At 53.0% G+C, this 14077-nt stretch overlaps 1 protein-coding gene across 14 annotated transcripts in view; it reads right to left on the bottom strand.

The window, feature by feature from the left end:
- Positions 1 to 14077, bottom strand: part of ARHGAP26 (Rho GTPase activating protein 26) — a 448382-nt gene that overhangs the window by 8836 nt on the left and 425469 nt on the right. For 7 of the 14 annotated variants that reach the window (XM_051844368.3, XM_089336014.1, XM_089336013.1 and 4 more), the window contains 3 exons: positions 12272 to 12382; positions 12107 to 12136; positions 5624 to 5715 (listed from right to left, as the gene is read on the bottom strand). In XM_051844368.3, coding sequence (XP_051700328.3) covers positions 5624 to 5715; positions 12107 to 12136; positions 12272 to 12382 — 233 coding nt within the window. Of the gene's footprint in view, positions 1 to 5623; positions 5716 to 8661; positions 8864 to 12106; positions 12383 to 14077 lie in introns of those variants that run through there. The other 7 variants (XM_051844369.3, XM_089336019.1, XR_016236252.1 and 4 more) reach the window with 6 other exon arrangements.

The following is a 14077-nucleotide window of genomic DNA, read 5'->3' as shown; positions in this document are numbered from 1 at the left end:
AACGGGATCTGGAGGGTGGGGATGACACCAGGTGGGCCGCGCCAACGCGGAGCGGTGGACCCTTGGCTGCACATCACTTCCATTTCTATGCTCCTCATCTTACTGACAAACAAGGCCGAGGCTCAGAGAGGTGAGGCCCGAGGCTCCATCTCACACAGCTGCTGGCTGACGGAGGAGCATCCGAGCCCAGGACACACGACCCTGGCACCTGCGCTCTTCCACTCTACTCGTTCTACCCTCCCCGCTGCTCCGAGCACGGAATATGCTCAGGGAGGTCTTGGTGGGCTTAGCTGCACCAGAGGCCAACCCTCTGGACTGTGGCGAGCTCCCCGCCAGCCACTCTCTCTCAGCTCTGTCCCTAGAATCAGCACGCATTCTGCACATGCGACTGCTCTTCTCCCCTTCCTTGCTCATTGTGGACAAACAGCACGCGTGTGACTGCAACCTAGAAGGGGTGGCTGCCCCAAGGGGGAGAAACCTTAATGGGAAGTGGCACAGCTCTCTGGGTCATTAAAATACATCTGCCCCTTGAACAGATACTTACTGGGCATCCACGATGTGCCAGAGCCTGGGCTAAGTCCTCTCACACAGAAGAGAACAGGCAGTCAGAAACCTGCTCGTGGGAAGCGACAACAAACAAATAGGTCGTTTTGGGCAGGGGAGAACAGGGAGACAGAGATTGGGAGAGGCATGTGGGTGGGTGGAGAGGAGCTTAGAAAGCGGAAACCTCAGTGCCACAATGGAGCCAGCCAGGCAGCGGGCAGTGCACGTGCAAAGGCCCTGAGAAGGTATTGGGAACGGGGTCTGCAAAGTTTCCTTAGAGGGCCTCATGGTGAACTCACCTCCCTACTCAGCGAGCAGAGTGCCACAGAGAATGTGCACACAGAAAAGCACAGGTGGCTGTGTTTCAATAAAGCTTTATTGACACAAACAAGGGACAGGTTGGACTTGACCGGCGGGTCACAGTGTGCTGACCCTACCCGAGGACATAACGCCTGCGCGGCTGCAGTGTGGCCATGAGGTTGAGAGGTCAGAGGGGCAGGGGCTGGGCCAAGGCAGGCCTCTGTAATCAGAGGGACCACAGTACGATGCAGGGCAGTGACACGATGCAGCTCCCTTTTTTTTTTTGACAGGCAGAGTGGACAGTGAGAGAGAGAGACAGAGAGAAAGGTCTTCCTTTGCCGTTGGTTCACCCTCCAATGGCCGCTGCTGCGGCACGCTGCGGCACACTGCGGCTGGCGCACCGCACTGATCCGAAGGCAGGAACCAGGTGTTTCTCCTGGTCTCCCATTGCGGGTGCAGGGCCCAAGCACTTGGGCCATCCTCCATTGCACTCCCTGGCCACAGCAGAGAGCTGGCCTGGAAGAGGGGCAACCGGGACAGAATCTGGCTCCCCGACCGGGACTAGAACCTGGTGTGCCGGCGCCGCTAGGTGGAGGATTAGCCTAGTGGCGGCTCCCTTTCAAAGGATGCTCTGGCGGCTGTGTAGACAGTGGGTTATGACGGCAGGAGCGGAAGCAATGGCACATGCTAGGAGGCCAGCAGAGACACCCAGGTGAGAGGCAGAGGTGGCCTGGCCACAGATGTGCACTGGAGATGGCCATGGGAGGGGCCGTCCAGTGACCCAGCTTCCTGGTGAGCTCGCGGCCTCTCCGCGGCTGTGTCCGGGTGTCCTGGGAAGGGCTCCAGCTCCAGCTCATCTCGAGTCGTGATTAAAGCATCCCAAGAACCCAATTTTAGTGACGGCCACGAGAGCTTTCCAGGTATCACGAATCACGCTGCCTGCAGGGGCCTCTGTTCCTGAGAACCTGAGTGACTGCTCTTTCCAGTTACTGTGCGAAGTGCTCCAGCGGGCGAGTTTCCTAGTAGCGCTGCCGGGGCTGACGCTGGAGTTACTTCCGAGTATTGCGCATCCATGCCCCAGCGCACAAAGTCCAGGCGCTGACTCAGCAGCTGCTCTGCAGGCCCCGCAGGGGCCCCGTGGACACCAAGGGCTGCGAGACTGCTCATTAGGAACCCACAGGCCTGCCCCTCGGTGAGCCCTCCTCTTCCTCCTCCTTAATCCTGATAAATACCACACACACACACACACACACACGCGTGCACGCGCTCAACCTGTCATTAGGAAACCTGCTTCTGACTGCTCTGATGATTGACAGGTATGCTGCATCCAAGTTAAACAGCCCTGACCTAATACCTGCAGCGGTAAACCAACAAGAGATCTAACAAGGATAAAAACACCGCCCCCACCCCCAACACCCCGTTATTTTCCCTCCTGCATGGCCTCTCTTCTCCTACAGAGGTGAGGGGAGTGGGGAAAAGCCAGGGTATGGGCAGCAGGCTCCTCCACGAGTAGCTTCTAATAAAAGACTGCCAGGCAAACCCATCTCAACAGCAGCCTAGCGTTTCCCCAGCGCCCTCTCCGACGCCAAGGGCTGTTCTCCTCCAGGTTTCCTTTGGCTCTGCTCTTCAGGGAATCTACAGGGTCAGGGCACTGCTGCTGAAATGCAAGCTCGCATCTGTGAGCCAACCCATGACGCCCAGATGCCATGGAGGGCTTGGGCAAGACCCCACACCTGCTGTCAACCAGGTGTGGATGGGCACGGCCACTGAGAACTTGTCTGGTGCCTTTTTATGTGTGTGTGTGTGTTGCTTTAACACCGTAAGGTTCTTTCTTCTAAAAGGGGCCTTAGCAATGAAAGGCGTTGGCAATGCAAAATGGGCCACTCTGCCCAACAGCTGGCCCCTTCTTCCAAGAGTTACACCCAGGGTTACTATGTGAGCCAACAATTCCCCCCTAGGTATCTATCTCCAAGAGCCATGAAAACACGCATCCTCAACAAATCTGTCCATAAAGGTTCAAAGCAGCGTGATTCACAACAAAGTAGAAACCATCAAAACATCCACCAACTGAAAAAACGTGAAATAAAGTGTGGTCTATCCATTCAATGGAATAGTACTCAGCCGTGAACAGCAATGAGGGTTCTGTCACATGTTACAACATGGACAAACCCTTTTTTTTTTTTTTTTTTTGGACAGGCAGAGCGGACAGTGCGGACAGTGAGAGAGAGAGAGAGAGAGAAAGGTCTTCCTTTTCCATTGGTTCACCTCCCAATGGCCGCTGCGGCTGGCGCACCGTGCTGATCCGAAGCCAAGGAGCCAGGTACTTCTCCTGGTCTCCCATGGGGTGCAGGGCCCAAGCACTTGGGCCATCCTCCACTGCACTCCCGGGCCACAGCAGAGAGCTGGACTGGAAGAGGAGCGACGGGGACAGAATCCGGCGCCCCGACCGGGACTAGAACCCAGGGTGCCAGCGCTACAGGCGGAGGATTAGCTTATTGAGCCACGGTACCAGCCAACATGGACAAACATTTAAAACACCACACAAAAAGCAGGAAAAAAAATACTGCTAAAGACCATGGGGTTTCTTTTGCAGGTGACAAAAATACATCACAACTTGTAGTGTACTAAAAACCACTGACGCCTACATTCTGTATGTTACTTGTATGGTATCTGATGACTGAATACAGCTGTTAAAAACATGAAAGGTGGCTGCATTCACTAAAAGGAGTCACAAACCAGAATATAGGAGCCCTTTCAAAGTTGGAAGCTATTCCGCCCCTGAGTTCAAGGGGCCATCGTGCTGCCCGGGTGAACAGGTGACAGGCCCATGCTGCCCCCCTGCCCACATCAGCAGTGAGCTGGGACTTAGAGGACAGATCCCAAAGCCTCAGATTCACTCCCACATGCTCAGGAATAGGCAGAAGCCCCTCCCTCGCTGGCAGAGGCGGTCAGAGCCCAGCTGTGCCGCCCATTCTGCAGGGTCTGCAGTGATAGGTGGCCTGCGACCCTTCCACCTGGGCCTCCTGGGAGGGGTACTCTCCAGGGTGTGGCTCTGGCCAGCCTGCAGCAGGCCCACTGACTGCACCTGCAGTGTCCTGGGGCCGAGGGCGCCAGCTGTCGACAGGAGAGCCGGCTGGGCTGGCAGCTTTTCCGCCTTGATTTGTAAAGGACCCAAATGAAAATGAATGGTCAAAGGCTTGTGGGCAGTGCTTGGAGCACAGTCAGAAGGGACGCAGGTTCTATAGGCCCCATGGGACCCTGGACCCCACTCCCTTTGGTCCAGGGCGGGCGGCACCTGCGAATCTCCTGGGGCTCTGTACCATGTTTTCCATTCTGCTTGCCCACACCTGATCCACCTCCCTACCAGATGATACCTACAGGCTAGCACACAGGGTGGCAGGTCCTCTGGACATGGATGCAGCCAAAGGCTAGTCCGCAGGGGCCTGGAGTGTCAGGGTCTTGTGTGATAATGATGATGGCGCTGATCCCAACAGTAATAACATGGCGGGTCCCCCGTGAAACATGCGGTGGATACACTGTGCCTCGATTGCCTCTCACGATATTTTACAAGAGGTCTTCAGAAAGTTCACTGACAACATGTACCACAGAAAACTACGCTTGCATTTCCAAAATGTTTTGAACCTAAATAAATTTATCATTTAAGTCTTTTCCCACACACTTTTAAGCTAGAGGAGAGAACGAGTGCAGAGAGAGGGTAAGTCCCTGTCCGAGGTCACACAGGACGGGTGGTCTTGCCCAGACTTGCACCGCGTGGCCACAGGGCCACACTCAGAGCGCAGGCTCTGCAGCACTGGGCAGGAGCAGGGGTTGCCCAGGTGGGATGCGGGCGCTTCTGCGATGCACACTCACTCTTTCCCAAGATGTGTGTCCCCACCCCACCTGAAGCTGGGGAAGCAGCGGAGAAAATGTGTAGCTCCTGAAAGCAGGCTTCCTTCTCCGAGCAAATGGAACAGGCCCTTGTGGCCAGGGATCCAGGAAGACGCACCCTGAGGGAGACGTCCCCCGGGAAGAGCTAAGCTGTAAAAGAAATGTGGACTTGCCCCTAGACTCCAGATTTTTCTCTCACGTAAATTACAAGTCAAAACACACTCTGGTAACAATGCTCACTTCAAATAAATTTTTAGGAAGTGAAAAGAAAAAGGAGAAAGCAGTGCACTCGAAGAGGTGCATTTAGCAAGTACCAGATCTCAGCTGCCTGTGGTACCCGCCATGGATCCATTTTCACACCGGGACACTGAGGCGGGGCAGCTGGCAGCTTGCAGGGTGGTTTGACTGTGGGTGGTCTACACTGCTGTCCCAAAAGTTAAAGGGAGGATGGACAAGAGCTCAGTGAGGCTCAGCACCCTGGCGTCTGCCAAAGGCCTGCCATCAGGGACATCTGTCTGGCCTGCAGGGGAGAGTGGATGCCACAGAACGCAAGAGGAGAAGGTCACACAATGGGTGACTTTAACCTCACCCAGTGCTCCTGACCAACTACAGCCCACCCCTGTTCTCCACCCCAGTGGCTGGTACTCTGTCCAGCCCCCAGTTGTATAAAACCACCTCAAGGTACTGGGCACCATCTCATTGCCTGTTCAACAGCAAGCTGATTACACTGGTCCAGGCGTCCAGATGTCCTGCTGCTGCTCTCTTACTTTAGGACAACACGCACACACACACACACACACACACACACAGGCACCCCCAGCAGCAACTTTGAAAACACTCATTATGGACTTGCTCTCCCCACCGTCCCTCTGAGAAGGGACATGGAACTCACCATTATCGAAGACTGTGCCTGCTGCGAACGAGAGCTCCGAGTCGTGTTCAGCTTTGCAGGCGTACAAGGCTTTTGCCTTCCGGAACGGTGTGCTGTGTGGAAACAGGAATTTCTTTAACATTCTCTTACCTCCCCCCAGAAAGCTCCAGATATCAAACGTCTCTTCTCTCCTTGCTCTGCGAGCCGCCCAGCCCTCTCCCGTGGCAGAGCCCGGCCAGGCAGCCAGATGGCGAGACAGGAGGTGGAAAAGTTGCACAGGTCACAGGAGAAAAATGAGATATATTCAGAGGAAGGCTGGGAGCTCCAGGAAACCAGGCTTCTTGTGGGGTCACCTTGGGCCGCGTTAACACTTCAGCTGCGACGCCGCCACAGTGGAAGGGAGGGCAGGCTGGGCCCCATTTTTGGAGCCTGGGGTACCCTGGGGGCTGCGCCTGGGGTGGGGACAGGAAAGAACATCCAAGCTGCCCTGGAGAATGCTCGCAAACAGGCTCTGTTGAAAGCTGGCAACGCTCGCCGAGTCGGAAAGGAGAAATTCTAGCAGAGCCAGGTTTGGGCTGCAGGCCATGGGCTGACATTAGCGCTCCCAGATGTTGCTTACTTCTTCCCAGGCTGGGTCTTGCTGTGGGGCAGGACTCCCCAGCACCCCGAGTCTGGCAGGGAACATGGAAGGGGGGTGTGTGTGAGCAGCTGCCCATGTGTGTGCATGAGCACACATGTGCAGCCGAGGGTGGGGGGAGGAGGAAGAACAGAGGCGGGACAGCAGGCGTTTTGGCCCTCGTGTCCAGTGAGCATTGACAAGCACTCTCACTTGGACATTGGAACCACCTGTGGAGCGCTCAGAAAATGCAGGTGTCTGTGTGCTATGGACTTGCAGATGCCAACGGAGGCACTGGGTGTCTTTGCTGCAATAGGCCAGAGAGTAAATGTTTTAGGTTTCATGGGCCACATGGTCACTGTTGCATGATCCAACTCCACATCACCGCTGAAACGCAGCCATAGACAACATGTAAACACATTCATGTGGCTGTGTTCCAATAAAACTTTATTTATGGAAAACCAGCAGTGAACAGGATTGGACCCACTACAAGCCATGGTTTACTAACCGGTGTTCTAGAAAGTAATTCGTGTGAGCCGGTAAACGTGGCTTTCTCTCAATGTTTGCTATTTATTTATTTATTTATTTATTTTTTGACAGGCAGAGTGGACAGTGAGAGAGAGAGAGAGAGAAAGGTCTTCCTTTGCCGTTGGTTCACCCTCCAATGGCTACCGTGGCTGGCGCGCTGCGGCCAGCACACCGCGCTGATCTGAAGCTAGGAGCCAGGTACTTATCCTGGTCTCCCATGGGGTGCAGGGCCCAAGCACTTGGGCCATCCTCCACTGCACTCCCTGGCCACAGCAGAGAGCTGGCCTGGAAGAGGGGCAACTGGGACAGAATCCGGCGCCCCGACTGGGACTAGAACCCGGTGTGCCGGCGCCGCAAGGCGGAGGATCAGCCTAGTGAGCCGCGGCGCCAGCTCAATGTTTGCTTTGATATCCAACTAGTTTCCACTAATTCAGAGACTTCTCCAGAGTCACAGGAATGACATTTAATAGTCAAAAGTTGCTCTTATTTGACAAAAGGGATCTTACTCTCCCCTAGCCATCAGAGCAATGACAGTTTAGAGCTCAAGGGCAGAATTAAAACACAGCAAATAGGCTATCTGGGTTGGAAAATTATTGGAGGCGTACATAATATTTCCTGTATCTTCATATGACTAATGGAGAGCCCAGAGGCAAAATCAGACTGAACCAAGGAACAGTCTGCTCGTGGACAAATCCAAGCAGAATCGGACGGGGCAGCACGTCCTGGGCTGTTCTGGGATGGTTAGTTCTTGGAATCACCAAGTCTGCCATCCCTTTGAGAAAAAGCAGGCACGAATGCAGAAACCTATGCCTATCAGGGCCAAGCACCAAAACCTTCCAGTCTTGGTTCCATGAAAACCGAAGGGGGAAAAAAATCCCATAAGAGGTCTGTTGGGCAGGACGGTTACAGCGAATGATTATCCAGGACCTGCTGCTAAGGCACAGCTGACTATTTATTGTTCTCTCGGGTTTTCTAGTAGCCAAGAGATGATGCCCAGGTGGGAGAAGATGAAGTGGGGCCGCCGGGAGTGAGGAGCTCTGGGCGACTGGAAAATAGCTCTTCCTGCCCAGTGATCACTAAGGAATAAGGCTCGGGACAAGCAGTGCACTCCGTGAGTTGACCAAGCCAAGCCTGCACCCTGGCCAGCAAGGGCCGAGCCCCCAGTGTGTGTCTTTCTGGGCAGCAAAAATGAGTTTTGTTTTGTTTTCTGTGTGCTTATTTTTTTTCCGAGGAGGTGGGGAGCAGAGAGGAGTACCTGGCTGTGAAAGGTGATGAACTGGCCCCCCAGGTGAGTGGACACCCTCAGGATGGGGAAGGCGGAAGGGGCATGCAGTTCACACAGGGGCATGTGTCAGGGCCTGGGAAGCTTAGGTTCCAGGCAGCATGGGCTCCATTTATGCCAAAGTTACTTACTAAACTCACTGCTCATGGGACAAGATGGGTGCCAGTCACAGGAGGCAGCGGGGGCACTGGGGATGCAGAGCTCACAGGCAGTGGTCTCAGGGGCCCGAGATACTCATTCACAAGGAGTAATCTTCCATGCTCATTAGCTTGTTGGAATCAAGCAACAAAGCCACAACAAGAGAGTCCACTAAAAGTGAAAATGAAGATCAGGACAGGGCCTTGTTTTTCCGCCCAGTTCACAGGTGACTGTCAGTCTGCGGGAAAGACTGCCCCCGCCCCTACAGGATGTGTACACAGGTGGGAAGGACACACAGGTGCCTCTGGAAGGGGCCGCCCCTGTCAGGAGGAGTAAGGCTAACACGCAGGACACCTAGTTACAACTGCATCTCGGACGAAAAATTGTTTGTTCGTATATGTACTGGGGCATTTCAAAAAGTTCATGAAAAAAATGCACACAATGCATGGATTTCAAAATTTTTTAAACCAACATAAACTTAGCCTTTGTTTATTAAAAAAAATTACTTGTTTGGTTGGGTCGGGGGGAGGGAGAGAGACAGAGAACATGCTACCATCAGAGCTGCGCCACTCCCTAAATACCTGCAAGGGCGAGGGCTGGGGCTGGCCTGAGCTCGGAGCGGAGAATTCAATCCAGGTCTCCCTTGCGGGTGGCAGGGACCCGACTACTTGAGTCACCACCTGCTGCCTCCCAGGTTCTGCAGTGGGGGGAAAGATGGAATCTTATCTTTTTAAAAGTATGTTAGCTTCACAAGCCCTGTGTCCCATAACTCCTTCTCAAAAGCCTCAAGGAGTTTCCTTTAGGTAGAGTTCTTACCCAAACAGACAGATCCTGTTGGCAGACAGGCTGTGTTTGTAGGCTTTGGCTCTCATTAGGAAAAGAAAAACTCCCTAACAAGCATCTTTGGTTCTTTGGCTTCCTACCTCACCCTGCAGTGCATCTCCATGCTGGCCACAGCAACCCTGGGATGGTTTCAGCTGCTCCTGTCACAGTGCCCTTCAGACCTAAGCTTGGCCTTCAAGGTTATGAGTGAGTTTGGATCCCTCTGTTAGTTCACTTTTCATTTTCCCCTTGGAGCATGGCATGAAGCCAGGAAAGCACTCAGAGTTTCCCTCAAATGCCCTTGCAAGTCTTGCCAAATGATGGCCCACTCTCTATGTTGGGACATTTGGGGTGGGGGTCAGGAGCAGCCCAGCCAGGCAGGCTGCAAGGGCTTCATCATTGAGGCACAATTTCCAGGGCACCCTGCACAAATGCAAGGTAAAGGTTTGTGGCTGGCAGATTTTTGAGAGGGGAGAGCAAGGGAAAGGAAAGAGGAATGTGAAGGGAATGACCCTCTACTGCTCTTTTTCTGATGTTGCTGCACAAAGCACCTGCAGGGGCTGGTACTGGCCCAGCAGGCTAAGCTGTCGCCTGCAATGCGGGCATCCCACAGCGGAGTGCTGGTTCAAGTCTCAGCTGCTCTGCGTCTAGCTTCCTGCCAATGCACCTGGGAAGGGAGTACTTGGGCCACTGCCACCCACGTGGGAGACCTGGATGGAGTCCCAGGCTCCTGGCTTCACCCTGCTCTAGCCCCGGCTGTTGCAGCCATTTGGGAAGTGAACAAGTAGGTAGGAGATTTATTCATGACATTATCTTTCAAATAAATCTCCCTTCACCCTTCAACTTGAAATTTTCAGCCCTTAAAAAGGGTCTGATGAGGCAAGAAGCAGCCTTCCCAGGGGAGGCCTCGTGTACAAACTCATGGGCCCATCGATTAAGTCCTTCTGGAATCTACTTGTGAAACCCTGCCCAGGGAAGGGAATATGAAGTTCCATGTTCCGGGAAAGGATTTGGGGGTGGCGTTGGGGTAGACTGCACCTGAATAATAGGCGTATGCCCCCACCTCTTGGCTGCACACTGCAATAACAGTTAGGGCATTTCAGGCCTCTCTGTTTCTGACAGGCCGGCTCCCCAGCAGTGTCCCTACCTGTACTCACCCGGGCACACGTTTAGCTCAGTGACAGCCAATTCCAGGCCCTACTCTGCTTCACCTATTTCAATATGGCAGTTTCCAAGAAGATTGTGAAACAGCATTGGCCAAATGGTGCTAGTCTACCAATGGCCAGAGGGGGCAGTATGGAGTAACCATGACCCCAAATAACACCAGCTAAACAGACTATCTTCCGCCAATCTGGAAATAACTTTGGGAGGTGGAAAGGAGGAGCTGAAGACAAAAAAGAATCTAGAATTTTTTTTTGAGGGATGAAAGGGAGTTGGAGAGGTGGAGATACCTGACAGATAGGTATCTGCTCAGAGACAAAAAAATTAATGCCATCAAAGCAGAGTGTATTTGAGTTATCTTGACTGAGTGAAAACGCTGCCCTGAGTGCTGGAACCCGTTTTTGCTCAGGGGCAAGTGTTTTGAAGCTTTTATTCCCTATAGATGGAAACGAAGGAGCCGCAGACTCCTAACAGCCCAGTCTTTCTAATGAACGAGTGAGGCTTTTTGGAAGGTGACCGCCTCTGGCTACTGTACATTACTCTGGTTCAGGTGCTCATGGGCCCATCAGTGATATAACTAGAATAATCAGCAGCATCTCTGGGATCATAGAACATTAATGTCTCCCAAAGCACCCAGAAGATAATAAAGAAGTAATTAGAATATAACCTGAATGTCAGGAGAATATGGTTGAGTCTCCCATATTCTCTTTTTCCTACCATTCAGGAAAAATTAGGTAGAAAACTCTATCAAATGCTGAAGAGCAGGCCACGCTTTGGGGCTGGGAGCTGCAGAGAAATTTAAGGTTGGGGTGACCCATGTGCTTGGAGGAAAGAGGCTTGGGCTGAGGGGAGGTCCTGGCTTCTAGACTGGCTCTCATGCAGTCACATGACCGTGTCCCCAGCTACCTGTCTGTGCCTTGGTTTTCTTGATCTGTCATGGGGTTCAGGCCATTTCCTGGCTCATTCTCTCGGGATGACAGAATGAAATGATAGATGTGCAAGTGTCTGGAGGGGAATATAATGATACAGGGATATAGAAATAGCATAGGTTTTTCTTTTTTTAAAAGACAGACTCTGCTTTATAAATTATGTAAGCCTCTCTGATGGACCCAGCCCTAGGAGAAAAGATGAGCATAAAACCTGTGGCACCACCTAAGGCTTGGGACACACTGAATTGGGACTGCTTTGGTTGTCTGAAAGCACAGACTTTGGAGAGATCCCCCTGCTGGAGACCTACACAGCACAGAGACTGCATTCTGCAGGATCCTTTAAGCTCTGGACTGCGATTAAAAAGAGCTCAGGAGCAAAGCATGGTGGCACTTGAGTGTGGATGTCATAAAAGCAAGGAGAACTACAGCATGGCCCTCGGGGGAGGAATCAGGTCAGCCTGCTCATCTTCACAAAGAAGTGGTGCCTGCTCTCCTGAGAGCTCAGAGCTGCTGACAGAGGCAGAGGGAAGTGCTGAGCAGGGAGGCAGAAGCCATTAACGATCCAGAAACTGCTCCCCATCTGAATCTTTTCTTCTGTGTTCTGTTTGTCTCTCAACCAGAGGATCCGGTCTCAGTGACTCGGGGTCAGTGCTCATGGCTGGTGGGCCAACCTCCGAAATAAGCATTGCCGGATGCTGATAAAAATGACAGGGAAAGGCCAGCGTGTGTCTTAGCACTGTGCCTCTTACAGTTCTTCCAGCAAACCACGGAGAGCCCACATGACTCAGAGCTTCCACAACGATAACCTGGTTCAGGAGCTGCTGTCCTCCACACTCCAGGCACCAGGGATTAATCCAGAAACTCGAGTTAAGGTTAGAGAGGTGTGAACCACGCCATCCTGGTTCACGCAAACGGTCCCGCCTGGCTTTGGGTCCTGCGGGTGCAGCGACAGACAGCAGAGGTGGCCCCCGTTGCCCTGCCCGGCTTTGGATAAACAAGGACATATCAGTCAGCATCCATGATTTTACCTGAAGTCTTCGCGAACTGCTTCTTCTGGCCTGTCAAAAAGCAAGTGCAGGTTTGGATGGCAGGGAACAAAGTTGACGAGGAGGCTGAACACTGCATGAAGAGAGGACCAAGCCAATGAGAGAACGGCAGCAGCAACAGAAAACCAAACAAACCCTGCAACAGACCTGGCGGGGGATGAGTCGCTGGACGTGGATGAGGTGGGCATAGGGCTGGAGGGCGCCGAGAACATGGGCCAAGATGGCGAGAGGGGTGATGTTGGGCTTGGATTCGGGGGGCTGCAAGACATAACAACCAGAAAACTCGTCAGCACACAAGGGAACCACAATGGGAGCACAGGAGGTTCATGGCAGGCCAGGGGACAGGGAGCTGGAGCAGGCCGGAGGAGCCCTGACCCCCAGCGACGTGTTGCCAGTGCCATGGCACGGGTGTCCAGACCAGATGGCCGTGTCGTCCTAGGGATGCCTGGCCTTGGAACACGGACACATTTCTCTGCCCTCTACAGCAACTGCTTTCCAGGTGACAGGAGCGTCCATCACGTGCACTGTACCTCCAGCTAGGGGTCAACGCTGCCCTGAAGCCACAGACACAGATCCCCACGCCCACCGCCTCGTTCTGACGCAGGGCTAGCTTATAACGCGACTTCGGCTTCCACTGCTGTGAGTTTAAAGCTATGGTTCAGTACACAGGACCATTTCTCAGGGAAACAGGGGCCATTCAGCCAGAAAACGATTTTCTGTTTACATTTTTCACTCAATGGGCAATGTGCCACCGGCGATTGGATGTGTGACTGCGTCAGAAAAGCGACAGCAGGCGTGGACACTCCAAACCTCTCGGGTCACCTCCTGCCGGCCCAGGCAGGGCACAGTTCCTCTGAGGTTTGCTTTCTAGGCCTGCCCTTTTTCCTTTCGTGGATTCTGACGCTCAAAGCAAGGAAGCCCGGGGGAAGGCAACGGAGACAACATCAACTGAACCTGAAAATTCGTGCATTGTGTTCTTTGACGGGTGGCTGACCAAAATGCTGGAGAGGAGAGGTTGAAATGACTCACTGCAGCTTGCTTTGTGGATATTAACTGGTCACGCTAAGCCCTTTGACTTATTTCCACAAATGACACCAACACCTCCGTAACTCCGTGAAATCACGTTAAGCCACAGATAGCGCTCACACCGTGGACAGAAGATGTGGCGACCAGCCAGCCCCGGCAGCACCCGCGGCCCCAGAATCTCAGCCGCCTGCTGAGCTGCTGGGTTCAAGCATTTAAGGAAGTGAAAATGACAGAACTCTGCCTCGGGGCAACAGGCTTTCTAAGCATACTGGGATTTAGCATGAACGTAACTGTCTTGCTTAATGGAACTTCTCTAGGGTTACGTCACTTCAGACAGGAGCCCAGATAATGGCCCTAACTGACTATTGTCTTTTAAAAAAATATATTTCTTTTTATTTATTTGAAAGGTAGAATTACAGATAGAGGCAGAAACAGCGAGAGAAAGGTCTTCCATCTGTTGGTTCACTCTCCAAACGGCCCCAATGACCGGGGCTAGGCCAGGCCAAAGCCAGAAGCCAAGAGCTTTTCTGGGTCTCCCATGTGCGTGCAGGGGCCCAAGCACTTGGGACATCCTCCATTGCTTTCCCAGGATCATTAGCAGGGAGGTGGATCAGAAGTGGAGCAGCAGGAATTTGAACCAGTGCCTGTAGGAGATAACAGTTCCCAAATGGGATGCTGGCACTGCAGGCTGGGGCTTTAATTGGCTGCACCACAGTGCCGGCCCCCCTTGCCCATTGTCTTAACACGAACGCCTACAGAAATGCACAATAAAACCCACTGCGTATGTCAATCAACTATCCTTTGACTAATCCAATTCAACATCTGCTGAATGCCATTGTATGAACAGAATTTCCAGAGTAGGAATTTCAAAAGGGCAGAAATGCTTGTCCTTTTTGTTACTGCGGTACTTGAATGTCTAAAATAGTG

This window comes from Oryctolagus cuniculus, chromosome 6 (genome assembly GCF_051225735.1).
Source record: "Oryctolagus cuniculus isolate XC-2025 breed Fujian yellow rabbit chromosome 6, ASM5122573v1, whole genome shotgun sequence".
Classification (NCBI taxonomy): domain Eukaryota; kingdom Metazoa; phylum Chordata; class Mammalia; order Lagomorpha; family Leporidae; genus Oryctolagus; species Oryctolagus cuniculus.
This window is presented reverse-complemented; position numbering and strand designations above follow the sequence as displayed.